Source organism: Mustelus asterias, chromosome 11 (assembly GCF_964213995.1).
Source record: "Mustelus asterias chromosome 11, sMusAst1.hap1.1, whole genome shotgun sequence".
Classification (NCBI taxonomy): Eukaryota; Metazoa; Chordata; class Chondrichthyes; order Carcharhiniformes; family Triakidae; genus Mustelus; species Mustelus asterias.
In genome coordinates, this window is record NC_135811.1 from 111,084,319 (window position 1) to 111,112,064 (window position 27,746).

The 27,746-nt window shown below is 44.8% G+C and overlaps 1 protein-coding gene across 1 annotated transcript in view; it reads left to right on the top strand.

The window, feature by feature from the left end:
- The window catches only part of plekhh3 (pleckstrin homology, MyTH4 and FERM domain containing H3), a 129,049-nt gene that overhangs the window by 78,874 nt on the left and 22,429 nt on the right, over positions 1-27,746 (top strand). Inside the window, exons 9-10 of the mRNA XM_078224295.1 lie at positions 5,774-5,910; positions 22,978-23,098. Coding sequence (XP_078080421.1) covers positions 5,774-5,910; positions 22,978-23,098 — 258 coding nt within the window. The remainder of the gene's footprint in view (positions 1-5,773; positions 5,911-22,977; positions 23,099-27,746) is intronic.

Here is a 27,746-nt window from a genome sequence, read left to right on the forward strand (position 1 = left end):
AAACAGCCCGCTTGATTGACACTTCAATCCGTCCTGTTCCTTCATTATTGTTGGGTGAAAATCCTGAAAACTCACCTAATGACCTGCAGCAGTTCAAGAAGGCAGCTCACCACCACCTTCTGAAGGGCAATTAAGGATGGGCAGTAATTTTTTTAAAATTCACTAACAGGATGTGGGTATTGCTGGCTAGGCCAGCATTTATTGCCCATCCCTAGTTGCCCTTGAGAAGGTGGTGGTGAACTTCCTTCTTGGACCACTGTGGTCTTTGAGATTTAGATACATCCACAATGCTGTTAGGGAGGGAGTTCCAGGATTTTGACTCCGTGACAGTGAAGGAACGGCCGATATATTTCCAAGTCAGGATGGTGAGTGAATTGGAGGGGACCCTCTAGTTGATGGTGTTCCCAAGTATCAGCTGTCCTTGTCCTTCTAGATGGTAGTGGTTGTGGATTTGGAAGGTTCTGTCTAAGGAACCTTGGTGAGTTCCTGCGGTGCACCTTGTAGGTGATACGCTGCTGCTACTGTTCGTCAGTGGAGGAGGGAGCGAATATTTGCAGAGGTGTACCGATCAAGAGGGTTGCTTTGTCCTGGATGACGCTCAGCTTCTTGAGTGTTGTTGGAGCTGCACCTATCCAGGCAAGTGGAGAGTATTCCATCAGACTCCTGACTTTAGAGTCATAGAGGTTTACAGCATGGAAACAGGCCCTTCGGCCCAACTTATCCTTGCCGCCCTTTTCTTTTAACCACTAAGCTAGTCCAAATTGCCTGCGTTTGGCCCATATCCCTCTAAACCCATCTTACCCATGTTACTGTCTAAACGCTTTTTAAAAGACAAAATTGTACCCGCCTCTACTATTACCTCTGGCAACTTGTTCCAGACACTCACCACCCTCTGTGTGAACAAATTGCCCCTCTGGAACCTTTTGTATCTCTCACCTTAAACCCATGCCCTCTAGTTTTAGACTCCCCTACCTTTGGGGAAAGATATTGACTATCTAGCTGATCCATGCCCCTCATTATTTTATAGACCTCTATAAGATCACCCCTAAACTTCCTACGCTCCAGGAAAAAAAGTCCCAGTCTATCCAGTCTCTCCTTGTAATCTGGTAGCATCCTAATAAATCTTTTTTGCACTCTTTCTAGTTTTAATATCCTCTCTATAATAGGGTGACCGGAACTGTACACAGTATTCCAAGTGTGGCCTTACTAATGTCTTGTACAACTTCAAAAAGACGTCCCAACTCCTGTATTCAATGTTCTGACCAATGAAACCAAGCATGCCTCCTTCACCACTCTGATCACCTGTGACTCCACTTTCAAGGAGCTATGAACCTGTACTCCTGGATCTTTTTGTTCTATGATTCTCCCCAATGCCCCACCATTAACTGAGTAAGTCCTGCCCTGGTTCGATCTACTAAAATGCATCACCTCTCATTTATCTAAATTAAACTCCATCTGCCATGCATTAGCCCACTGGTCCAATTGATCAAAATTCCCTTGCAATCCTAGATAACCTTCTTCACTGTCCACTATGCCACCAATCTTGGTGTCATCTGCAAACTTGCTAACTATGCCTCCTAAATTCTCATCCAAATAACTAATATAAATGACAAATAACAGTGGACCCAGCATCGATCCCTGAGGCACACCGCTGGTCACAGGCCTCCAGTTTGAAAAACACCCCTCTACAACCACCCTCTGTCTTCTGTCGTCAAGCCAATTTTGTATCCAATTGGTTACCTCACCCTGGATCCTGTGAGATTAAGTAACAGGATTACAGAGTACTGGGCTAATGGTAAGGTATTTGGTAGTGTGGATGAACAGAGAGATCTTGGTATCCATGTGCATAGGTCCCTGAAAGTTGGCACCCAGGTTGATAGGGTTGTTAAGAAGGTGTACGGAGTGTTAGCTTTTATTGGTAGGGGGATTGAGTTTCGGAGCCAGGAGGTCATGTTGCAGCTGTACAAAACACTGGTGCGGCCGCACTTGAAGCATTGCGTACAGTTCTGGTCGCCACATTATAGGAAGGATGTGGATGCATTGGAAAGGGTGCAGAGGAGATTTACCAGGATGTTGCCTGGTATGGTGGGAAGGTCTTATGAGGAAAGGCTGAGGGACTTGAGGTTGCTTTCGTTAGAGAGAAGAAGGTTAAGAGGTGACTTAATTGAGGGATACAAGATGATCAGAGGATTAGATAGGGTGGACAGTGAGAGCCTTTTTCCTCAGATGGTGATAGCGAGCATGAGGGGACATAGCTTTAAATTGAGGGGTGATAGATATAGGACAGATGTCAAAGGTAGGTTCTTCACTTAGAGAGTAGTAAGGGCGTGGAATGCCCTGCCTGCAGCAGTAGTGGACTCGCCAACATTAAGGGCATTTAAATGGTCATTGGATAAACATATGGATGATATTGGAATAGTGTAGGTTAGATGGGCTTTAGATTGGTTTCACTGGTCGGCGCAACATCGAGGGCTGAAGGGCCTGTACTGCGCTGTAATGTTCTATGTTCTTGATTTAACCTTATGCAACAACCTACCATGTGGTACCTTGTCAAAGGCCTTGTTAAAGTCCATGTAGACAACGTCGACTGCACTGCCCTCATCTATCTTCTTGGTTACCCCTTCAAAAAAACTCAATCAAATTTGTGAGACATGATTTTCCACTCACAAAGCCATGCTGACTGTCCCTAATTAGCCCTTGCGTCTCTAAATGCCTGTAGATCCTGTCTCTCTTGTACCTTGTGGGTGGTGGACAGGCTTTGGGCAGTTAGACGGGAATTACTTGCCACAGATTCCTAGCCTCTGAGCCCGAGCTTCTGGTCGCCTGTTGTTTTGATTCTCCACCCTGCTCTCACACTGACCTCTCTGTTCCCAGCCTCCTGCACAGTTCTACTGAAGCATAATGGAAGCTTGAGGAAAAGCACTCTCATCTTTCGATCTTAAAAATCTTGTCGCCACAATATTTTTATAGTCCAGTTCAGTTTCTGGTCAATGGTAACACCCCAGGATGTTGATAATGGGGGTTTCAGCAATGGAATGCCATTGAATGTCAAGGAGCGATGGTTAGATTCTCTTTGTTAGAAAATGTCATTGCCCGGCACCTGTTGGTTTAGTCAGCAACGTTCTGTCTGTGTGGAGTTTGCACATTCTCCTCGTGTCTGCGTGGGTTTCCTCCGGGTGCTCTGGTTTCCTCCCACAGTCCAAAGATGTGCGGGGCAGGTTGATTGGCCAGGTTAAAAATTGCCCGTTAGAGTCCTGAGATACGTAGGTTAGAGGGATTAGCGGGTAAATATGTGGGGGTAGGGCCTGGGTGGGATTGTGGTCGGTGCGGACTCGATGGGCCGAATGGCCTCCTTCTGCACTGTAGGGTTTCTATGGTTCACATCCTGTGAATGAATGAATAGGAAACATCACTGAGTGTGTCGCCAGGGAATTATTAGTTATAATTAAAAACAGAAAAGGCTGGTCAGGTCTGCAACATCTGTGGAGCGACAAACTGAGTTAATGTTTCAGATCAATTATCTTTCATTAAAACCGGGGAAAGGTAGAAATGTAATAGGTCTCAAGCAAGTAGAAATGGGGAGAAGAATAAGAATCTCTGTGATAGGGTGGAAGACCAGAGAGATTCAGTGAAAGAAGAGTTGGTGGTGCAGGACCAAAGGAAGTGTTAATGGGCCAAGAAAAGACATAAAGGATGTCTCTAAAGGAGATGTGAATAGCAGAATGATGAACAGCTGTCCTGAAAGCAAAAACAACAGGAATAGCAAGTGTAAAACTGAAACTTGCAAAAAGGAAAGAAACAAAATGGGGCAGAGATTACAGTCTGCAATTGTTGAACTCAGTATTGAGTCTGAAAAGCTGTAAAGTGCCTATTCGAAAGATGAGAGTGCTTTTCCCCAAGCTTCCATTATGCTTCATTAGAACTGTGCAGGAGGCTGGGAACAGAGAGGTCAGTGTGAGAGCAGGATGGAGAATCAAAACAACAGGCAACCAGAAGCTCGGGCTCGATTCTTGTGGACTAAATGGAGGTCTTCTGTAATAGTGGGCATCTAACCTGCACGTGCCTCTGCAGTGTAGACAGCCGCGTTATAGGCAGTGAGTATGGAATATCGGTTGAAGTACATGTAAATTGCTGTTTCAGCTGATTGGAGAGTTTGGAGCCTTGGATAGTGAGGAGAGAGGTGGTAAAAGGGCAAGTGTTACATCTCTTGTCATGGGAAGAGGAGGGATTATTGTGGGAGTGATTGAGGAGTCAACCAGAGTATTGTGGAGGGAATGGTTCCTTTGGAATGCTGAAATGGGAAGATGTGTTTGGTGGTGGTGGAAATATTGGAGGAAAATCTGTTGAATAAGGAGGCGTGTGGGGTGGAAGTGATGACGAGGGAAACACTGGTGTCTGGGAATGAGGGGAAAGGCTGAGAGCAGAAATGTGGTGGGGCTGAAATCCTCAGTTAAGGTAAAAGGAAGACACCAGGTGCTGGAATGGAAGATTTGTAACATTGGCACAGCTGTGACAGGGTCTGAGAATTGTGGGAAATGAATTGGAGCCCTTGTAGGAAGTGGGATGTGAGCAAGTGTTGTTGAGATAGCTATGCAAATCAGGGGGCTTATAGTGAATACTAGTTTATAGGTTATCAGAAGAAATGGAGATAGAGAAGTTGAGAGAGAAGAGCCCGAGATAGACCATTGTGAAGATGAGAAAAAGAAAATCAGAAGCAAAGTCAATGAAATGTTCCAAAGCAGGGCGAAAGCTGAAACGACACTGATACAGTCAGCAGTGCACCAGTGAGAGAGGGGGCCAGAGTAAGACTGGAACAAAGGGACAGGTATAGCTAGGACTCACGTGCGTGCCCGTAGCAACACCTTTTATTTGGAGGAAGGGAGTAGAGTTAAAGGAGAAGTTATTCAATGAGAAAACGGTAAGAGGGAAGAATTATTGCCGATGAACTGCATGTTCAGCTGCTGCATGTTCAGCTGCTGCATGTTCAAGGCTCCCACTGATGATATTTAGGTCAATGTCACAATGCTGCTTTTAAATTTCTCCTTTATGCTCCATTTATTGTGTTTCTGACTTTTACTGTTCGCCCTCCTGCATTTCCCGCTTTCATTTCTTCTGGAGAACAGTATCAACTCTGCTCCTTTCTTTGGGCTGAGTAAGTTGGTGTATCTTTAATCAATACATGTATACAAGACTCTAAAGTAACAATGAGCACAAAAATAAAATACTGCAGACGCTGGAAATCTGAAAGAAAACAGAGAATGCTGCAAATACTCAGCAGGTCAAACAGCATCTTGCAGAGAGAAACAGAGTTAATGGGCTGGATCTTCATGGAGTTGGGGAGACTCTGGAGCTGTGAAAATGGTGGCCAAGACTTGATTCCAGGATTCCCCAAGAGCTTCAAGTTGGGACCAAACTTTGTGACCAGCACAGATGTGAAGGGGCCAATGACCTCTTTCCATGCCATAGATATTTCAATGTTTTCAGTGATGAAGAGCAGAAACTCTGACTCAATTTCTGCTCCATTAGCCAAAGACAATGAGGCTTGGTCAAGAATAATTAACTTGGGTGCCACAACAGTTGGAATGCATTTCCCGGCTCAATGGGAAGTTGCACGTTTTTAATTTCTAATTTCTCCCACCAGCATCACTGTAGATTTGCTGCTGCTGTTTTGGAGGGAAAGTGTTGTGCGATCAGGAACAACTGGCACCACACTCTGCCATCCACATGCCACTGTGACCAATCTGGGCTCACTCTACCCTTTACTGCTCTACAGGTTGTGAAGTGTCTGCTGATGAGACTCGGCTTAGAGCAAAGTCGCAATCAATTTGCTCTCTTTGAACAGAACATGACTGATCAGCATTTCGTGGCAAGTAACACGATTGTAGCGGATATTGTAACCAGGTTTGAAAAGTAAATATCTAAAGGTTTCTAAATTAGTAATTAATATTCACAACAAACTGTTTTCAAGGGGCCAGAACTAGGTCTTTTAATTATCTGATACTCTGTAACATCAGGTCCAGGTTAAACAAAAACAGAAAAAGATTAGTAAATTTACAGAATTCTGTGGTGCTCTGTCCACACATCCTCAGGAAATCCCACCAGTGAAAAACTTTGTAAGCATGGTCATTGTAACACGAAAGCCAACATGCACACCACACGATCCCACAAAACACTATCGCTTCATTGAGGAGACAATCTATTTCAGTTGGATCAAAAGAAACATTAGTTAATGGGATAAAAACTAGGCAACACAGATATAAAGTTTTGGGCAAGAGATGCAGGGAGGATGTGAGGAAGAATTCTTTAAAGCACTAAGTGGTAATGAATTGGAGCTTGCTGTTTGCAAGGATTGATTGGCCATGGTAATTTGCTCCTTAGTGTCAGGGGAATTAGCAGGGTAAATATATGGGTTTATGGGGATAGGGCCTGGGTGGGATTGTTGTCGGTGCAGGCTCGATGGGCCGATTGGCCTCCTTCTAGATATGATCTAATGACAGGAATCTGGGACAACGTGGTGGGGTAGTTCTGTTAATTAAAGAGGGTATTTGTACTATAATGATAGATGACCTCAGTCTTAAAGATCAAGGCATAGAATCAGTTTGGGTGGAAATAAAGAAATAGCAAGGGTCAGAAAGCATTGGTGGGAGTTGTTTATGGGCCACCAAACAGCAGCAATAATGTAAATCATAGTATAAATCAGGAAAGCAGAGGTGTGTGTAACGAGGATAATGGGGGAATTTCAATCTGCATTTAAATTACATAAACCTGAATAGTATTAATATAAAAGCATAACACTGCAAATGCCATAAATCTGAAATAAAACAGAAAATGCTGGAAAAACTCAGAACACTTGGCAGCATCTGTGGAGAAAGAAGCAGAGTTAATGTTCTGAGTCCATTCTGGAGAAACAAAATTAGAGTACATGGGTTTGGGGATAATATACTGGCATGGATTGAAAACTGGTTAGTGGACAGAATGGAGAGTCACTTAGGGTCGTTAGGCTGGCAGGCTGTGATTAGTGGGGGAACCGCAAGGATCAGTGCTTAGGCCCCAGCTATTCATAATCTATATAACTGTGGTAACTTGAACCCATGGTAGCACAGTGGTTAACACTGCTGCCTCACAGTGCCAGGGACCCACATTCAATCTGACTACTCCCAAGGATGAAGTCGTGCTGGTGGTGCCATCCACTGGTTTATCTGACAAGCGGAACAGGACTTCACCTTGTTCTCCAAGTCCAGATCCATATTAGGCCATCAAACATACAACCTGGCTAGTTCATTCGTGAGGCACCTGGATGAGCCTCTTGAATTTCTTGCAAATGACCAGGTGACGGGAAAACCATCCTTGACCCACACAGTACGCACCCACCTTGCACACTTAACTCATCCTTACACCTCACATAAGGTCACACTCATCATCTGCAGTTGGCCATCCTTGCAACCGAAATCTCTTGACTTGAGATAGGATAGGATCGCTATCCGTCCACTGCTTAATCTGCTTAACACTCACTGGAGATTGGGCAAGTCTCTCTGGTAAGAAAATCGTCTCAGGAGAACACAATCCCTTGGATGGCAAATCCAATAAAGGGCGATGACTCACCGTGTCCATATTTGCATTATCTTTTCCTGCTCTGTACATGGTGAGCTGACAGTGTAAGCACCCATTGCTGTTTTCCTGCTGAGGCCAATGGGAAGAATGCATTTTGGCTCACTATAAAGACTCAAAAATGGCTTGTAGTTGGTAGATATGGTGAACGAATGACCATCCAAAAACAATAACTAGACCCTCTTTATCCAACTATGAATATCACTTTTCAGCCTTTGTCAGCATCTTAGATACAAAACCGATGTGTTTTTTGGACCTGCCCTCCATTGAGTGAGAATGTACCGCCCCCACGTTGTAGGGCGAGGTATCACATGACAGGATAAGTTCCCTGTCTGGATCAAAATGGACTAGCAGATTAGCCAATTGCAGCAGAGCTTTCACATTTTTGAAAGCCGCCTTCTGTGCAGAGGCAGACTCCCAGTTCCATTTGGTTTCTTTGAGCGGAAGTAGATACAATGGAGCCAGCACTGTTGACACGACTGACAAGAACTTTCCATAATAGTTTCCTAAGCCCAAAAATGACCTGAGCTCTGACATTCCTGAGCTCTGGAGTTTCCTTAATGGCTGAAGGTTCCCCTCCACAGGTGACAAACCTTGTACAGTGATTCTGTGGTCTAGATACTCTGCACCTTGTGCCTGGAAAATGCACTTGCTCCTCTTCAGATGCAGTCCCGCCTCTGAAAACATTTTTAAAACTTGATCCAGATTGCTGAAGTGTGCCTCCTCAGTCTTCCCTGTAATTAAGATGTCATCCAAGTAGACTGAAACCTGAGGAATTCTTGCAACAGGTTGTCCATCGCCCTCTGAAAGATTGTGGACTGGAGGATATGCCAAAAACCAAACGATTGTACGTGAACAACCCTTTGCATGTGATGATCACGTACTGCTTTGGATCTTCCTCTAGCAAGAGTTGTTGATATGTGTGGCTCATGTCCAGTTTTGAAAACAGCTCATCTCCCACAAGAGTTGAAAACAAATCTTCCACCCTGGATAATGGATAAGCATCTAACTTGTGTTATGGTTCAGGTTAGAAATTCTAAAATGTTTTATGAACATAAGTTTTGCATCTTGAATTTGGCTAGGATAAGCATGTTTCAAATGTGATTCAAAAGACCCACTAGGGAGCTTTTATCAAACAAAGTTTATTTAGAATATAGTTAACATGTATAGTAAGAAAATTAGCAAGAACTTTATCAATTACAAACAAGAAACGCAACAACCACGAAAATGGATAACTTAATATCGCTAATGTGTTCCAATTAAAACCAAAATCCAATAAACAAAACCCTTTAAACAGATTTGACATGACACAGGTGAAAGCTCACTTCATACTGGAATCCAGTTCCCTGGGTTGATTTGCTGATTTCAAATGATCTTGAAAACTGAGAGCAGCTTGTAGTCTTCAAACATAGATTCTTTACTGCAGCATGGCAACAAGCTTTTCTTTCAGCTAACTGGTAAAACTTTCAAAATAAAAACAGAGAGAGATTTCTAACACTGCAGCCAAAATTAAACTAAAAACAACCCTGGTCACATGACTGGCACACAGATTTTTAAAATTTCTCCTCTCACCAATGACATCACCAAAGGCTGAGAGATTCTGCGAAAAACTTGGTCCCTTCCCTTCGACCACAAGGAGGCGTGGTCTTGTTTCTTGATTATTAGATGCAAATTGGACTTCCAATGCCCCAAGTAACGGAATGGACTCTCCAGTGTACATCTGAAGTTTGATTTCTGCCAGAGTAAGGGCTGGTGCTCAGTTAGACTCATAGTCATAGAGTCAGAGAGGTTTACAGCTTGGAAACAGGCCCTTCAGCCCAACTTATCCATGCCACCTTTTTTTTTAAAACCCCTAAGCTAGTCCCAATTGCTCGCATTTAGCCCATATCCCTCTATACCCATCTTACCCATGTAACTGTCCAAAAGCTTTTTAAAAGACAAAATTGTACCCGCCTCTATACTACCTCTGGCAGCTTGTTCCAGACACTCACCACCCTCTGTGTGAAAAAATTGCCCCTCTGGACCCTTTTGTATCTCTCCCCTCTCACATTAAACCTTTGCCCTCTAGTTTCAGACTCCCCTTAGAGACCCATGTCAACTTGTAGGGCTTTTCACGGAAATGGAGGCTCCTGGATCCACCTCCATTTCGATTTGCTTTCCATCCATCACTATAGTATAAATAGCCTCCGCTCACACCACATTAACATTAAATATGTTGTAAGCATGCTCCTCTGCCTGCCACTAATTTAGCTACCGATTGACCTGCTCTTCGAAAAGGACTATGAAATTTGAATCTTTGAACAATCAGGGATCAGTCGTATGGAGAATTAGAAAAACAAAGTTAAAGGAGAGGGTAGAAGTGAAGGTTAATAATGAGGACTTTCAACTAGTTAAAGGAGCCCAGGGCTCAGGAGAATTAGTAAAGTTTCCAGACCACATAATAGAACAGAGAGTATAGAAGGTGGCAGGAATCTAACCTCAGGCAGAGCAAAAAAGGTGACTAGTATGAGAAGGGAAGGTGGTCAATGCAGGACTGAGGGTGTTGTACCTAAATGCGCGCAGTACACGGAACAAGGTAAATGAGCTTGTTGCGCACATTGAAATTGGCCGGTACAATGTTGTGGGCATCACAGAGACGTGGCTGCAAGGGGATCAGGGCTGGGATCTAAATATCCAAGGATATGTGTCCTATCAAATGGACAGGCAGATGGGCCAAGGGGGCGGGGTTGCATTGTTAGTAAGGAATGAAGTTAAATTGATAGCATGAAGTGATATAGGATCAGAAGGCATAGAATCTCGGTGGGTAGAGTTGAGGAATCGCAAAGGTAAAAAGACTGATGGGAGTTATGTACAGGCCCCCAGCAGTATCAAGATGTGGGGCAGAAAATAAATTGGGAGATAGAAAAGGCATATAAAAAAGGCAATATTACAATAATCATGGGGAACTTCAATCTGCAGGTGGACTGGGAAAATCAGGTAGATAGTGGATCCCAAGAAAAGGAATTTGTGGAATGTCTAAGAGATGGTTTTTTGGAGCAGCTTGTGACAGAACCTACTAGGGAACAGGCAATTCTGGATTTGGTGATGTGTAATGAGACAGACTTAATTGGGGAACTTAAGGTGAAGTAACCCTGAGAGAGCAGTGACCACAATATGATAGAATTTACCCTGCAGTTTGAGAGGAAGAAGCTGGAATCAGATGTAACGATATTACAATTAAATAAAGATAACTACAAAGACATGAGGGAAGAGCTGGCCGGAGTTGATTGGAAAGGGAGCCTAGCAGGAAAGGCAATGGAACAGCAATGGCAGGAGTTTTTGGGGGTTACTTGGAGGCACAACAGAAATTCATTCCAAGGAGGAGGAAACATGCTAAGGGAAGGACGAGGCATCCATGGCTGACGAGGGAAGTCAAGGACAGCATAAAAGCAAAAGAAAAAGCATACAAAAGCGAGGATTAGTGGGAAGCCAGAGGATTGGAAAGCCTTTAAAAGTGAGCAGACGACAGCTAAAAAAGCAATAAGGGGGGAGAAGATGAAATATAAGTGTAAGCTAGCTAGTAATGTAAAAGAAGATAGGAAAAATTTTTTTCAATATATAAAAGGTAGAGAGAGGCAAAAATAGTCATTGGACCACTGGAAAATGAGGCTGGAAAAGTAATAATAGGAAACAAAGCAATGGCAGAGGAACTGAATAGTTACTTTGCATTAGTCTTCACGGTGGAAGACACCAGTGGGATGCCAGAGCTCCAGGAGAATCAGGGGGCACAGGTGAGTGTAGTGGCTTTCACTAAGGAGAACGTTCTGGGGAAACTGAAAGGTTTGAAGGTGGATAAATCACCTGGACTACACCCCAGGGTTCTAAAAGAGAGACCTGAGAAAATTGTGGGGGCATTGGTGGTGATCTTTCAGCAATCATTGGAGGCAGGGAGGGTACCAGAGGACTGGAAATTAGCTGATGTAACACCGCTGTTTAAGAAGGGAGGGAGGCAGCAGACGTGAAATTATAGGCCGGTTAGCCTGACTTCGGTCATTGGCAAGATGTTAGAGTCCATTATTAAAGATGAGATCACAGAGTACTTGGAAGTGCATGATAAAGTAGGACTGAGTCAGCATGGCATTGTCAAGGGGAGCTTATGTTTGACAAATCTGTTAAGAGTTCTTTGAGGAGATAACAAGAAAGTTAGATAAAGGATGTGATTTATTTAGATTTCCAGAAGGCCTTTGACAAGGTGCCGCATAGGAGACTGTTAAATAAGTTAAGAGCCCATGGTGTTAAGGGTAAGATCCTGGCATGGATAGAGGATTGGCTGACTGGCAGAAGGCAGAGAGCGGGGATAAAAGGGTCTTTTTCAGGATAGCAGCTGGTGACTATTCGTGTGCCTCAGGGGTCGGTGCTGGGACCACAACTTTTCACAATATACATTAATGATTTGGAAGAAGGAACTGAAGGCACTGTTGCTAAGTTTGCAGATGATACAAAGATATGTAAAGGGACAGGTAGTATTGAGGAAGCAGGGGGCTGCAGAAGGACTTGGACAGGTTAGGAGAGTGGGCAAAGAAGTAGCAGATGGAATACAATGTGGAAAAGTGAGGTTATGCACTTTGGAAGGAAACTAGGAGGCATAGACTATTTTCTAAATGGGAAAGTGCTCAGGAAATCAGAAACACAAAGGGACGTGGGAGTCCTTGTTCAAGATTCTCTTAAGGTTAACGCGCAAGTTCAGTCGGCAGTTAGGAAGGCAAATGCAATGTTAGCATTCATGTCGAGAGGGCGAGAATACAAGAGCAGGGATGTACTTCTGAGGCTGTATAAGGTCTGGTCAGATCCCATTTGGAGTATTGTGAGCAGTTTTGGGTCCCATATCTAAGGAAGGATGTGCTGGCCTTGGAAAGGGTCCAGAGGAGGTTCACAAGAATGATCCCTGGAATGAAGAGCTTGTCGTAGGAGGAACATTTGAGGATTCTGGGTCTGTACTCGTTGGAGTTGAGAAGGATGAGGGGGGATCTTATTGAAACTTACAGGATACTGCGAGGCCTGGATAGAGTGGACATGGAGATGTTTCCACTAGTAGGAAAAACTAGAACCAGAGGCACAACCTCAGGCTAAAGGAACGATCCTTTAAAACAGAGATGAAGAGGAATTTCTTCAGCCAGAGAGTGGTGAATCTGTGGAACTCTTTACCGCAGAAGGCTGTGGAGGCCAGGTCATTGGGTGTCTTTAAGACAGAGATAGATAGGTTCTTGATTAATAAGGGGATCAGGGGTTATGGGGAAAAGGCAGGAGAATGGGGATGAGAAAAATATCAGCCATGATTGAATGGCGGAGCAGACTCGATGGGCCGAGTGGCCTAATTCTGCTCCTGTATCTTATGGTCTGATAATCACTGAGTGTTTCAGATAAAGGTGATTCTGGCCCAGAGCAACTAAATCTGTAAATGAAATCTCCCCTGGTTTCTGTAGCTTGGTAACAGTTTTAACAACAACAGGTTAAAGTCCAACAGGCTTTGTGGAGATTTCCACTCCATCTGACAAAGGAGCAGCGCTCCGAAAGCTAATGGTATTTGCTACCAAATAAACCTGTTGGACTTTAACCTGGTGTTGTTAAAACTCTTACTGGGTTTAGCCCAGTCCAACGCCGGCATCTCCACATCATTCTGTAGCTTGGCCAAATTTTTCACCAACTTACAAGTCTTCACCCCGCACACACTCAGGAGGATCAAGCACTGCTTCACCTCATCATCAATTAGATTTGCTGAAAAGAAATAGTGCACACACTCCACATATTCAATCCTCACTTCTGTCATCAAACTCACCAACATTGGTCTTTCTCACAAACATTGAAAAGCTTTCTTTTCTTGTCGTTTTCATCCTGTCACCAAAGATTGCCATGTGAGAATCCCAGCATGCCAACATTGATGATCTGTTTGTGGGCTTCCAGGGGGCATCTCATTGTGTGACCGAGGGACCCAGCATTGGGAAAGAGTGATGGCATGCTTCTGAAAGCCAGTTGTAAAAACGCTAATTCACTACTGTCCTTCAGCAAAAGAAAGCTGCCTTCCTTGCTCAGTCTGCGCCTGACTCCAGTTCCACATTGACATGAATGAGAAAAAATAGATTGCTTCTGTCTTCACTATAAAAGATAGAAAAACATTTCAGTAATATCTGTAAATCAGGGGGTGGAAAGGAGAGAGGAACTTGGTGAAATTGCAATCAATAGAGAAGCTGTTTTGAGCAAACCGATGGAGCTGCAGTTGTTGCATCCCTGGGTCCAGATGGACTTTATTCTAGGGTCTTGAAAGGGATGCTAATGGGATACAAAGAACAATACAGCACAGGAACAGGCCCTTTGGCCCTCCAAGCCCACACCGATCAAGTGTTGCTAACTAGACCATCCATTTGTATCCCTCTATTCCCAGTCTGTTCATGTGGCTATCTAGATAAGTCTTAAATGATCCTAGCATGTCTGCCTCAACCACCTTGCTTGGTAGTGCATTCCAGGCCCCCACCACCCTCTGTGTAAAATACGTCCCCCGCATATCTGTATTGAACCTTGCCTTGAACTTGTGACCCTTGTGTTTGTCATTTCTGACCTGGGAAAAAGCTTCCAACTGTTCACCCTATCTATGTCCTTCATAATTTTATAAACTTCTATTAGGTCGCCCCTCAACCTCCCTCTTTCCAGGGAGAACAACCCCAGTTTACTCAATCTCACCTCATAGCTAAGACCCTCCATACCAGGCAACATCCTGGTAAACCTTTTCTGCACTCTCTCCAAAGCCTCCATGTCCTTCTGGTAGTGCGGCGACCAGAACTGGACGCAGTATTCCAAATGTGGCCTAACCAACGTTCTATATAACTGCAACATCATACGCCAACTTTTATACTCTATGCCCCGTCCAATAAAGGCAAGCAGGCCATATGCCTTCACCACCTTTTCCACCTGTGCTGCCACCTTTAAGGATCTGTGGACTTGCACACCCAGATCCCTCTGTGTGTCTATACTCCTGATGGTTCTGCCATATATTGAACAGCTCCCCCCTGCATTAGATCTACCAAAATGCATCACTTCGCATTTATCTGGATTAAATTCCATCTGCCATTTCTCCGCCCAATTTTCCAGCCTATCTATATCCTGCTGTATTCTCTGACAATGTTCATCACTATCCGCAACTCCAGCAATCTTTGTGTCGTCCGCAAACTTACTAATCAGACCAGCTACATCTTCTTCCAAATCATTTATATATATCACAAACAGCAGAGGTCCCAGTACAGAGCCCTGCGGAACACCACTAGTTACAGACCTCCAATCAGAAAAAGACCCCTCCACTGTTACCCTCTGTCTTCTATGGCCAAGCCAGTTCTGTACCCATCTAGCTAGTTCACCTTTGATCACGTGAGATTTAACCTTTTGCACCAGCCTGCCATGAGGGACCTTGTCAAATGCTTTACTAAAAGCACGGGTGGCACGTTAGCACAGCGGTTAGCACTGCTGCTTCACAGCTCCAGGGACCTGGATTCGATTCCCGGCTTGGGTCACTGTCTGTTTGGAGTTTGCACATTCTCCTCGTGTCTGCGTGGGTTTCCTCCGGATGCTCTAGTTTCCTCCCACAGTCCAAAGATGTGTGGGTTAGGTTGATTGGTCATGGTAAAATTGCCCTTAGTTTCCTGAGATGCGTAGGTTAGAGGGCTTAGTGGATAAATATGTAGGGATATGGGGGTAGGGCCTGGGTGGGATTGTGGTCGGTGCAGACTCGGTGGGCCAAATGGCCTCTTTCTGTACTGTAGGGTTTCTATGATTCTATGATTCTTTTCTATGAAAATCCATGTAGACGGCATCCACAGCCCTTCCCTCATCAATCGTTTTTGTCACCTCCTCAAAATACTCAACCAAATTTGTGAGGCATGACCTCCCTCGTACAAAACCATGTTGTCTATCGCTAATGAGACTATTCAGTTCTAACTGTGTATAGATCCTATCTCTAAGAATCTTCTCCAACAATTTCCCTACCAAGGACATCAAACTTACTGGCCTATAATTACCCAAGTTGTTCTTGCTACCCTTCCTAAATAACGGGATCACATTTGCTATCCTCCAATCCTCTGGGACCTCATAGAACATAGAACATTACAGCGCAGTACAGGCCCTTTGGCCCTCGATGTTGCGCCGACCTGTGAAACCAATCTAAAGCCCATCTAACCTACACTATTCCAATATCATCCATATGTTTATCCAATGACCATTTAAATGCCCTTAATGTTGGCGAGTCCACTACTGTTGCAGGCAGGGCATTCCACACCCTTACTACTCTCTGAGTAAAGAACCTACCTCTGACATCTGTCCTATATCTATCACCCCTCAATTTAAAGCCATGCCACCTCGTGCTAGCCATCACCATCCGAGGAAAAAGGCTCTCACTGTCCACCTGATCTAATCTTATATGCCTCTATTAAGTCACCTCTTAACCTTCTCTCTAACGAAAACAGCCTCAAGTCCCTCAGCCTTTCCTCATAAGACCTTCCCACCATACCAGGCAACATCCTGGTAAATCTCCTCTGCACCCTTTCCAATGCTTCCACATCCTTCCTATAATGAGGCGACCAGAACTGTACGCACTGCTCCAAGTGCGTACAGTGTCTCGGAGGGGAGTGTTGACCCATTAGAGAAAGCCTCCATTACACGGGAGGAAGTGTTAGGTTTTTTAGGGAATATAAAGACTGACAAATCCCCAGGGCCTGATGGAATCTATCCAAGGCTGCTCAGGGAGACGAGAGATGAAATCACTGGGCCTCTGATGCAAATCTTTGTCTCGTCACTGGACACAGGTGAGGTCCCAGAGGATTGGAGGATAGCTAATGTGGTCCCGTTATTTAAGAAGGGTAGGAAGGATAACCCGGGAAATTATAGGCCGGTGAGCTTGACGTCCGTGGTCAGTAAGTTGTTGGAGAGGATTCTTAGAGATAGGATGTATGCGCATTTAGAAAGGAATAAACTCATTAACGATAGTCAGCATGGTTTTGTGAGAGGGAGGTCATGCCTCACTAACCTGGTGGAGTTTTTTGAAGAAGTGACTAGAATGGTTGACAAGGGAAGGGCCGTGGATGTCGTCTATATGGACTTTAGTAAAGCGTTTGACAAAGTCCCTCATGGTAGGTTGGTGCAAAAGGTTAGATTTCATGGGATAAAGGGGGAGGTGGTTAGATGGGTGGAGAACTGGCTTGGTCACAGAAGACAGAAGGGTGGTAGTGGAAGGGTCTTTTTCCGGCTGGATGCCTGTGACTAGTGGTGTTCCGCAGGGCTCTGTATTGGGACCTCTGCTGTTTGTGATTTATATAAACGATCTGGAAGAAGGTGTAACTGGGGTGATCAGTAAGTTTGCGGACGACACGAAAATGGCTGGACTTGCAGATAGTGAGGAACATTGTCAGCAGCTACAGAAGGATATAGATAGGCTGGAAATTTGGGCAAAGAAATGGCAGATGGAGTTCAATCCAGATAAATGCGAAGTGATGCATTTTGGTAGAACTAACGTAGGGGGGACCTATACAATAAATGGCAGAACCATAAAGGGTGTAGATACGCAGAGGGACCTGGGTGTGCAAGTCCACAGATCCTTGAAGGTGACGGCACAGGTGGAGAAGGTAGTGAAGAAGGCATATGGCATGCTTGCCTTTATAGGACGGGGCATAGAGTATAAAAGTTGGGGTCTGATGTTGCGGTTGTATCGAACGTTGGTTCGGCCACATTTGGAATACTGCGCCCAGTTCTGGTCGCCACACTACCAGAAGTACGTGGAAGCTTTAGAGAGAGTGCAGAGGAGGTTTACCAGGATGTTGCCTGGTATGGAAGGGCTTAGTTATGAGGAGAGATTGGGTAAACTGGGGTTGTTCTCCCTGGAAAGACGGAGGATGAGGGTGACCTAATAGAGGTGTATAAAATTATGAAAGGCATAGATAGGGTGAACAGTGGGAAGCTTTTCCCCAGGTCGGTGGTGACGTTCACGAGGGGTCATAGGTTCAAGGTGAGGGGGGGGAGGTTTAACACGGATATCAGAAGGACGTATTTTACACAGAGGGTGGTGGGGGCCTGGAATGCGCTGCCGGGCAAGGTGGTGGAGGCGGACACACTGGGAACGTTTAAGACTTATCTAGACAGCCACATGAACGGAGTGGGAATGGAGGGATACAAAAGAATGGTCTAGTTTGGACCAGGGTGTGGCGCGGGCATGGAGGGCCGAAGGAACCGGAGCACCTGGAGGAAACCCAGGCCGACACGGGAAGAATGTGCAAACTCCACACAGACAGTGACCCAAGCCAGGAATCGAACCTGGAGTCGCTGGTGCTATGAGGCAGCAGTGCTAACCACTGTGCCGCCCCGAGAAATCTCTTATTCCCACATCTCATCTCCATGACAATATGGCATGCTCTTGGATGCTCTCAAACAGAAACATAAATTAATCACACTGGATTTTGTGACCCATAAGAATAATTTAAATTGCGAATGTAGTTATAACCCTTTTCCACACTAGCTCTATTACAAGCATAACAATGGATCATTAATTTTCATCTTTTTTTTCGCTATCAACTCAAATCCTGCGAGACAACACAGGCAACTTTTTAAGTATAATAAATGCAGGCTTGTGTGAGTTACATTCGCAATCAGAGTAGCTTTTACGAGTTTCTCAACCAGATTTCCCCCATTACTCTACAGTTCAAATTTTAATTCCCAAAATTAAAAACTGGATCATGTTACAAATATTTGCCATGCACATGAGAGAGAATAAAGAGTGTATGACCAGTTGTTAATACAGTTCTGATCACATATTTTAATGTCAGTGAATTGATTGAATATCTGTAATACCAACTAGTGAAGTGTTTTTAGAGATGCCATGTAAAAGTATAACATTAACTAGTTTGAGAAAAAATGATTGTTGGTCAGACCAGAGAGTTCAAGCAGCTAGAAAGGTCTCTTGAAAAAGAAGAATCATTCAAATATTTACAAGAAATTACAATGGGGGTTTATTGTGCATGATGAGCAAAAATGAATGAGGGACATTATTGGGATAAATTGTCCTTGCAATAGCAGTGAAGTTTTTATGCAGTATTTCACCAACTCATGCTTGGGGATAAATTCACCAATCTCATGCCTGCAAAGGGAACCAGCTTGGGAGAGAATGCAGGTTGGAAAATTGAGTTGAATCAGACTCCTTTCCATTGTAGGTTCTCGCTGGGAACATTGGATCAGTGAGTTTACTCAATGGGCCTGATTTTACCATCGCGTTGCACCCGTTTTCGGGCACGAAAACTTGGTAAAGTCAGGCATGAGGCGGGTAGAGCAATCCGCGCCCGTTTCCGCGCCTGTTCCCCCTTACCAAGGCCCGAAAATGGACGCAATCAGGACTGCACCCAAAATAGGCGCGACGGCCATTTAAGTGCATTTGCATGCATTTAAATTGACTTAATGGACTGCACGCCCAACTTTACCGGCACTTCCCCCTTTACCACCGCGTTCACTCATCCAGAATTGATGCGAAATAGACACGCTCCATAAAAGGCCAATTCGGGCGCTCCAGTTAGTGAGGGAGTAGATGCCTAGCGTCTGACGGCTCTCTGCTTGAGATTGGGGGTGGGGGGGGGGGGGGGGTCTGCTGCCATTCTGCCTGAGATCAGTGGAGGGAAGGGGGGGTCTGCTGCCATTCTGCCTGAGATCAGTGGGGGAGAAGGGGGGCCACGATCGGTCTGGGTGGTGGGGGCCGTGATCAGTCTGGGTGGTGGGGGGATAAGGGGGTCAGTAATGTTGTGGGGACCAGGGGGAGGCATTATCCGGCCCGGGAGCTATGTGATACAGGAGCGGCATTCTATCATTTTTGTTCTGCGCATGCGCAGTTGGAGGCGCTGATCAGAGCTGCAGGATTTTGGGTGCATTAAGCCCCCCACCCACAGGCTTCTGTATGGGGGCACCTGAGAACGGTCTAAAAGTTGGATCTGAAACTCTTCCGGTTTAAAGTCTGCCCTACACTTAGAATTTAAATGGTAAAATCGGGTCCAGTGTGTTAAAAATCCAACAGCAGCTTGGGCTTGAAGTGTTTAACCTGCTTGAGTTTTTTGATCAGTTCACACAAAGGGTTGATGAGAGTAATACTGTTGATGTGGTATACATGTACTTCCAAAACACATTCCAGGTCTCCTGCTCTTCCTAGTATATATTAATGTCCTTGGTGTATGGGGCAGAATTTCAAAATTTGCAGATTATAGAAAACTTAAAAGCATTATGAACTCGGAAAGATAATGTTGAACTTAAAAGGAACATAGAATGGACTGAGAGGTGGCACATGAAGTTTAATGTAGAGAAGTGTGAAGTGATCCATTTTGGTCGGAAGAACACAGAAAAATAATATTAAAGTTGAGAGAGTAACGAACAAAGCATATGGCATCATGGGCTTTACAAATAGGGCATTCCCTTCTAAGTGGAAAGAATCTCTCCACCTCTACCCTATCCAGCCCCTTCATTATCTTATATGTCTCTATAAGATCACCCCTCATCCTTCTAAACTCCAACGAGTACAGACCCAATCTGTTTAATCTCTCCTCATAAGCTACACCCCTCATCTCCGCTAGCAACCTGGTGAACCTTCTCTGCACTCCCTCCAAGGCCAATATATCCTTTCGCAAATAAGGGGACCAAAACTGCACACAGTACTCCAGTTGCGGCCTCACCAGTGCCTTGTACAGTTGCAGCAAGACCTCCCTGCTTTTATATTCTATCCCCCTCGCGATAAAGGCCAACATTCCATTCGCCTTCTTGATCACCTGCTGCACCTGCAGACTGAGTTTTTGCGATTCGTGCACAAGGACCCCCAGGTCCCTCTGCACAGTCGCACGATGTAATTTTTCTCCATTTAAATAATATTCCAATTTACTATTATTTCTTCCAAAGTGGATAACCTCACATTTGCTAACGTTATATTCCATCTGCCAGATCCTCGCCCACTCGCTCAGCCTATCCAAATCTCTCTGCAGACTTTCCGCGTCCTCCACGCAATTCGCTTTCCCACTCACCTTCGTGTCATCAGCAAACTTGAATACCCTAGATTCAGTCCCCTCCTCCAGATCATCTATGTAAATGGTAAACAATTGAGGCCCCAGCACCGATCCCTGCGGCACGCCACTGGTCACCAACTGCCAACCAGAAAAGCACCCATTTATCCCAACTCTCTGCTTCCTGTTAGATAGCCAATCCCGAATCCACGCCAACACCTTACCCCTAACTCCGTGTACCCCAATCTTCTGCAGCAACCTTTTGTGAGGCACCTTATCGAACGCCTTCTGGTAATCTAAAAACACCACATCCACCGGTTCCCCTCTTGGTATGCTTGCCTTTATAGGACGGGGTATAGAGTATAAAAGCTGAAGTCTGATGATGTAGCTGTATAGAACGCTGGTTAGGCCACATTTGGAGTACTGCGCCCAGTTCTGGTCACCGCACTACCAGAAGGACGTGGAGGCGTTAGAGAGAGTGCAGAGAAGGTTTACCAGGATGTTGCCTGGTATGGAGGGTCTTAGCTATGAGGAGAGATTGGGTAGACTGGGGTTGTTCTCCCTGGAAAGATGGAGAATGAGGGGAGATCTAATAGAGGTGTACAAGATTATGAAGGGGATAGATAGGGTGAACGGTGGGAAGCTTTTTCCCAGATCAGAAGTGACATTCACGAGGGGTCACGGGCTCAAGGTGAGAGGGGCGAAGTATAACTCAGATATTAGAGGGATGTTTTTTACACAGAGGGTGGTGGGGGCCTGGAATGCGCTGCCAAGTAGGGTGGTGGAGACAGGCACGCTGACATCGTTTAAGACTTACCTGGATAGTCACATGAGCAGCCTGGGAATGGAGGGATACAAACGATTGGTCTAGTTGGACCAAGGAGCGGCACAGGCTTGGAGGGCCGAAGGGCCTGTTTCCTGTGCTGTACTGTTCTTTGTTCTTTGAAGGAGATAGTCATCGACTTCAGGAAGCATAATGGAGGACATGCCCCTGTCTACATCAATGGGGATGAAGTAGAAATGGTTGAGAGCTTCAAGTTTTTAGGTGTCCAGATCACCAACAACCTATCCTGGTCCCTCCCCACCAACATCTCTACTTTCTTAGAAGACTAAGGAAATTTGGCATGTCCGCTATGACTCTCACCAACTTTTACAGATGCACCATGGAAAGCATTCTTCCTGGTTGTGTCACAGCTTGGTATGGCTTCTGCTCTGCCTAAGACTGCAAGGAACTACAAAGAGTCATGAATGAAGCCCCGTCCATCACTCAAACCAGTCTCCAATCCATTGACACTGTCTACACTTCCCGCTGCTTTGGCAAAGCAGCCAGTATGATTAAGGATCCCACACACCCCACTCATACTCTCTTCTACCTTCTTCCTTCGGGAAAAACTTAGGACAGAGGTCACGTACCAACCGACTCAAGGACAGTTTCTTCCCTACTGCCGTCAGACTTTTGACTGGACCTACCTCGCACTAAGTTGATCTTCCTCTACACTTTAGCTGTGGCTGTAACACTACATTCTGCACTCTCTCTTTCTCTATGAATGGTATGGTTTTTTGTGCAAAAAACAATACTTTTCACTGTATAATAATACATGTGACGATAAATCAAATCAAAGACACTAGTTAGACCTCAGGTGGAATGTTGTGTATAGTTCTGGAAGCCATACTATAGGAAGGATGTGAACACATTGGAGAGAGTGTAGAAAAGGTTTCCAAGAATGGTTCCCGGGATGAGAAACTTCAGTTATGAGGATAGATTGGAGAGGTTGGGACTGTTCACCTTGGAAAGGAGAAGCCTAAGAGGTGATTTGTTAGAGATCAAAATCATGAGGGGGCTGGACAGAGTAGATCGGGAGAAACTATTCCCCCTCAAAAAAGGATCAAGAATGAGAGGGCACAGATTTAAAGTGATTTGCAAAAGAAGCAAGTATGATGTGAGGGAAACTTTTTCACACAATGAGTGCTTGGGGTCTGGAATGCACTGCCTGGAAGTGTGGTGGAGGTGGGTTCAATCGAGGCATTTAAGAGTGCATTAGATGATTATTTGAATAGAGACAATGTTTAGGGGTATGGGGAAAATGCAAGGCTAAGACTCTAAATCATAATACTTATTTGGAAAGCTAGAACAGACATGATAGGCCGAATGGCCTCCTTTTACTCTCTAGTGATTCTGTTTGATTTTAAACATTGCCTTCTCTGTGTACCGGAGCACCAAATTGCCCTTTAGAAAGATTTCTCCATTCAGTAACTAGACCGTGCTTCTGCGCCGAGGAGGGTCAGGGTGGCCCATTTGTTTGAACTTATAGTTTTTGTTTCCTTTTTCCAGTCGTGCTGCAAACACGGATGAGCCAGAAAACCAGTGGAAGCTTTGTTTCAAACTGTACTGCTTCCTGGATTCAGACAACGTTCCAAAGAATAACTTGGAATTCACTCTCCTATTTGAACAGGTAAATATACAGGACCAGAAAGGCCATTCATCCTATTGGAACTACCCCAACATTTGTTTAGCCATGACAGTATCTTGACAATCCCAATTTTCAATCCTTTCTCCATATTCATTAAAAACATGTCAATTGGTTCTGCGTCAGTATTTAACTGGAACCACATATCCAGTTTCTATTGGACCATGTTCATAGCAGCTATGATTCAGTATGCAGCTTTACATTACATTACAGAGTGCTAATTAAGAGAGATATTGGTGGCTGACAGGAAGAGAGGGTTTGCTGATGTATAAAGTACAAATAAAAAGCATTAAGTATGGCTGATACAAAGATCTTTGCACGATAACACTACCTGACATGATACAAATTGAGGCTGAATCTGGTGGGTGACATTCTGAAGGATTCTATTGGAGAGGTTGAGTTATGTTTCCTGCGCGGCTGCAAGTGGTTTTTTACCTGCGAGCATCGCAGCAAATCTTGCTCAGCTGGCTGTTGCCCAGATGATCCCTGGCCAAACTGCCTTGGTGATTTTCCTGAATAATTATCCACCAATGGGTCTAATGTTCTCCCGCTGGTTTTGATTTTTTATTGATTTAAAAGCGAGTAAATTCCATAAACTTTTTACCAGATAAATTTTCTGATTTTTAGGATACCAAATGTTTAATTTTTATTTCAGAGAAAAAACTTAGATCAGTTAGAAAAAGGAAATGATGACACCACTTCTATTTCTTGTTATTTCTCAGTGACTGTTTTGCCTTTCTAGCTTTTGTACTCCATGTCCTTATTTAAAAGACCATATGCTTTATTAACGGCACTCTCAATCTATACTGCCACTTTGAATGATTTATGTACATATACCCCCCAGGTCCTTCTGTTTCTGCACCTCCTTTAGAATCATGCTCCCAAAACAGAAAACGCTGGAAAATCTCAGCAGGTCTGGCAGCGTCTGTAAGGAGAGAAAAAAGAGCTGACAAGGGGTCGTCTGGACTCGAAACGTCAGCTCTTTTCTCTCCTTACAGATGCTGCCAGACCTGCTGAGATTTTCCAGCATTTCCTCTTTTGAATAAAGAACAAAAAAACAAAGAAAATTACAGCACAGGAACAGGCCCTTCGGTCCTCCAGGCCTGTACCGACCATGCTGCCCAACTTAACTAAAACCCCCTACCCTTCCGGAGACCATATCCCTCTATTCCCATCTCATTCATGTACTTGTCAAGACGCCCCTTAAAAGTCACCACTGTATCCGCTTCCACTACTTCCCCTGGCAACGAGTTTCAGGCACCCACCACTCTCTGTGTAAAAAATCTACCTCGTACATCTCTTCTAAACCTTGCCCCTCGCACCTTAAACCTATGCCCCCTAGTAATTGACTCTTCCACCCTGCGAAAAAGCTTCTGACTATCCACTCTGTCCATGCCTCTCATAATCTTGTAGACTTCTATCAGGTCTCCCCTCAACCTCCGTCGCTCCAGTGAGAACAAACCAACTTTCTCCAATCTCTCCTCATAGCTACTGCCCTCCATACCAGGCAACATCCTGGTAACTCTTTTCTGTACCCTCTCCAAAGCTTCCACATCCTTCTGGTAGTGGCGACCAGAATTGAACACTATATTCCAAGTGCGGCCTAACTAAGGTTCTATAAAGCTGCAACATGACTTGCCAATTTTTAAATTCAATACCCTGGCCGATGAAGGCAAGCATGCCATATGCCTTCTTGACTACCTTCTCCACCTGCATTGCCACTTTCAGTGACCTGTGTACCTGTACACCCAGATCCCTTTGCCTATCAATACTCTTCAGGGTTCTGCCATTCACTGTATATTTCCTATCTGTATTAGACCTTCCAAAATGCATTACCTCACATTTGTCCGGATTGAACTCCATCTGCCATCTCTCCGCCCAAGTCTCCAACTGATCTATATCCTGCTGTATCCTCTGATGGTCCTCATCGCTATCCGCAAATCCACCAACCTTTGTGTCGTCCGCAAACTTACTAATCAATCCAGTTACATTTTCCTCCAAATCATTTATATATATATTACAAACAGCAAAGGTCCCAGCACTGATCCCTGAGGAACACCACTTGTCACAGCCCTCCATTCAGAAATGCACCCTTCCACTGCTACCCACTGTCTTCTTTGACCGAGCCAGTTTTGTATCCACCTTGCCAGCTCACCTCTGATCCCATGCGACTTCACCTTCTGCACCAGTCTGCCATGAGGGACCTTGTCAAAGGCCTTACTGAAATCCATGTGGACAACATCCACTGCCCTACCCTCATCAATTATCTTCGTCACTTCCTCGAAAAACTCGATCAAGTTCGTGAGACACGACCTCCCCTTCACAAAACCATGTTGCCTCTCACTAATACGTCCACTTATTTCCAAGTGGGAATAAATCCTGTCTTGAAGAATCCTCTCCAATAATTTCCTTACCACTGATGTAAGGCTCACCGGCCTGTAATTACCTGGATTATTCTTGCTACCCTTCTTAAACAAGGGAACAACATTGGCTATTCTCCAATCCTCTGGGACCTCCCCTGTAAGAAGTTTAACAACACCAGGTTAAAGTCCAACAGGTTTATTTGGTAGCAAAAGCCACACAAGCTTTCAGAGCCCCAAGCCCCTTCTTCAGGCGAGTGGGAATTCTGTTCACAAACAGGGCATATAAAGACACAAACTCAATTTACATGAATAATGGTTGGAATGCGAATACTTACAACTAATCAAGTCTTTAAGAAACAAAATAACGTGAGTGGAGAGAGCATCAAGACAGCTAAAAAGATGTGTATTGTCTCCAGACAAGACAACTAGTGAAACTCTGCAGGTCCAGGCAACTGTGGGGGTTGCAAATAGTGTGACATGAACCCAATATCCCGGTTGAGGCCATCCTCGTGTGTGCGGAACTTGGCTATCAGTTTCTGCTCAGTGACTCTGCGCCGTCGTGTGTCGCGAAGGCCGCCTTGGAGAATGCTTACCCGAATATCAGAGGCCGAATGCCTGTGACCGCCGAAGTGCTCCCCAACAGGAAGAGAACAGTCTTGCTTGGTGATTGTCGAGCGGTATTCATTTATCCGTTGTCGCAGCGTCTGCATAGTTTCCCCAATGTACCATGCCTCGGGACATCCTTTCCTGCAGCGTATCAGGTAGACAACGTTGGCCGAATGTTCCCCTGTAGCCAGTGAGGATACAAAGATTTCTCTCAAGGCCCCAGCAATTTCCTCCCTTGCCTCTCTCAGTATTCTGGGGTATATCCCATCAGGCCCTGGAGACCTGTCTACCTTAATGTTTCTCAAAAACCCCAATAATACCTCCTTTTTGATCTCAACATAAGTCAAACTATCTACATATCCTTTCCCAGACTCATCATCCACCAAGTCCTTCCCTTTGGTGAATACTGACGCAAAGTACTCATTTAATACCTCGCCCATTTCCTCTGGCTCCATGCATAGATTCCCTCCCTTATCCTTGAGTGGGCCAACCCTCTCCCTGGCTACCCTCTTGCTCTTTATATATGTATAAAAAGCCTCGGGATTTTCCTTAATCCTGCTGGCCAATGATTTTTCGTGACCCCTTTTAGCCTCCTTATTCTTTGCTTAAGTTTCTTTCTACTTTCCTTGTATTCCACACTTGCTTCGTGTGTTCCCAGCCTCCTAGCTTTGACAAATGCTTCCTTTTTCTCTTTGATTAGACTCACAATATCTCTCGTTATCCAAGGTTCCCAAAACTTGCCATCCTTATCCTTCATCCTTACAGGAATGTGCCGGTCCTGAATCCCTATCAACTTGCACTTGAAAGCCTCCCATATGCCAGATGTTGATTTGCCCCCAAACATCTGCCCCCAATCTACATTCTTCAGTTCCTGCCTAATATTGTTGTAATTAACCTTCCCTCAATTTAGCACCTTAACTTGAGGACTACACTTATCTTTATCCATCAGTACCTTCAAGCTTACTGAATTGTGGTCACTGTTCCCGAACTGCTCCCCTACTGAAACATCGACCACTTGGCTGGGCTCATTCCCCAATACCAGGTCCACTTTGGCCCCTTCCCTAGTTGAACTATCTACATACTGTTTCAAAAAGCCCTCCTGGATGCTCCTTACAAACTCTGCCCCATCCACGCCCCTAGCACTAAGTGAGTCCCAGTCAATATAGGGGAAATTAAAATCTCCCACCACAACAACAGTTACTTTTACACCATGCCAAAATCTGCCTACATATCTGTTCCCCTATCTCCCGCTGGCTGTTCGGTGGCCTATAGTAAACCCCCAACATTGTGACTACACCTTTCCTATTCCTGAGCGCTACCCATATTGCGTTGCTGTATGAGCCCTCCGAGGTGTCCTCCCAGAGTACAGTTGTGATATTCTCCTTAACCAGTCATGCAACTCTCCCACCCCTTTTACATTCCCCTCTATCCCGCCTGAAACATCTGTATCCTGGAATGTTAAGCTGCCAATCCTGTCCTTCCCTTAACCAAGTCTCTGTAATGGCAACAACATCATAGTTTCAAATACTAATCCAAGCTCTGAGTTCAGCTGCCTTACCTGTTACACTTCTCGCATTGAAACAAATGCATTTCAGTCCACCAGACCCTCTCTGATTAGCAATCCCACCCTGCCTGCTGTTTCTCTGGGTCTTGCTGGCCCTACT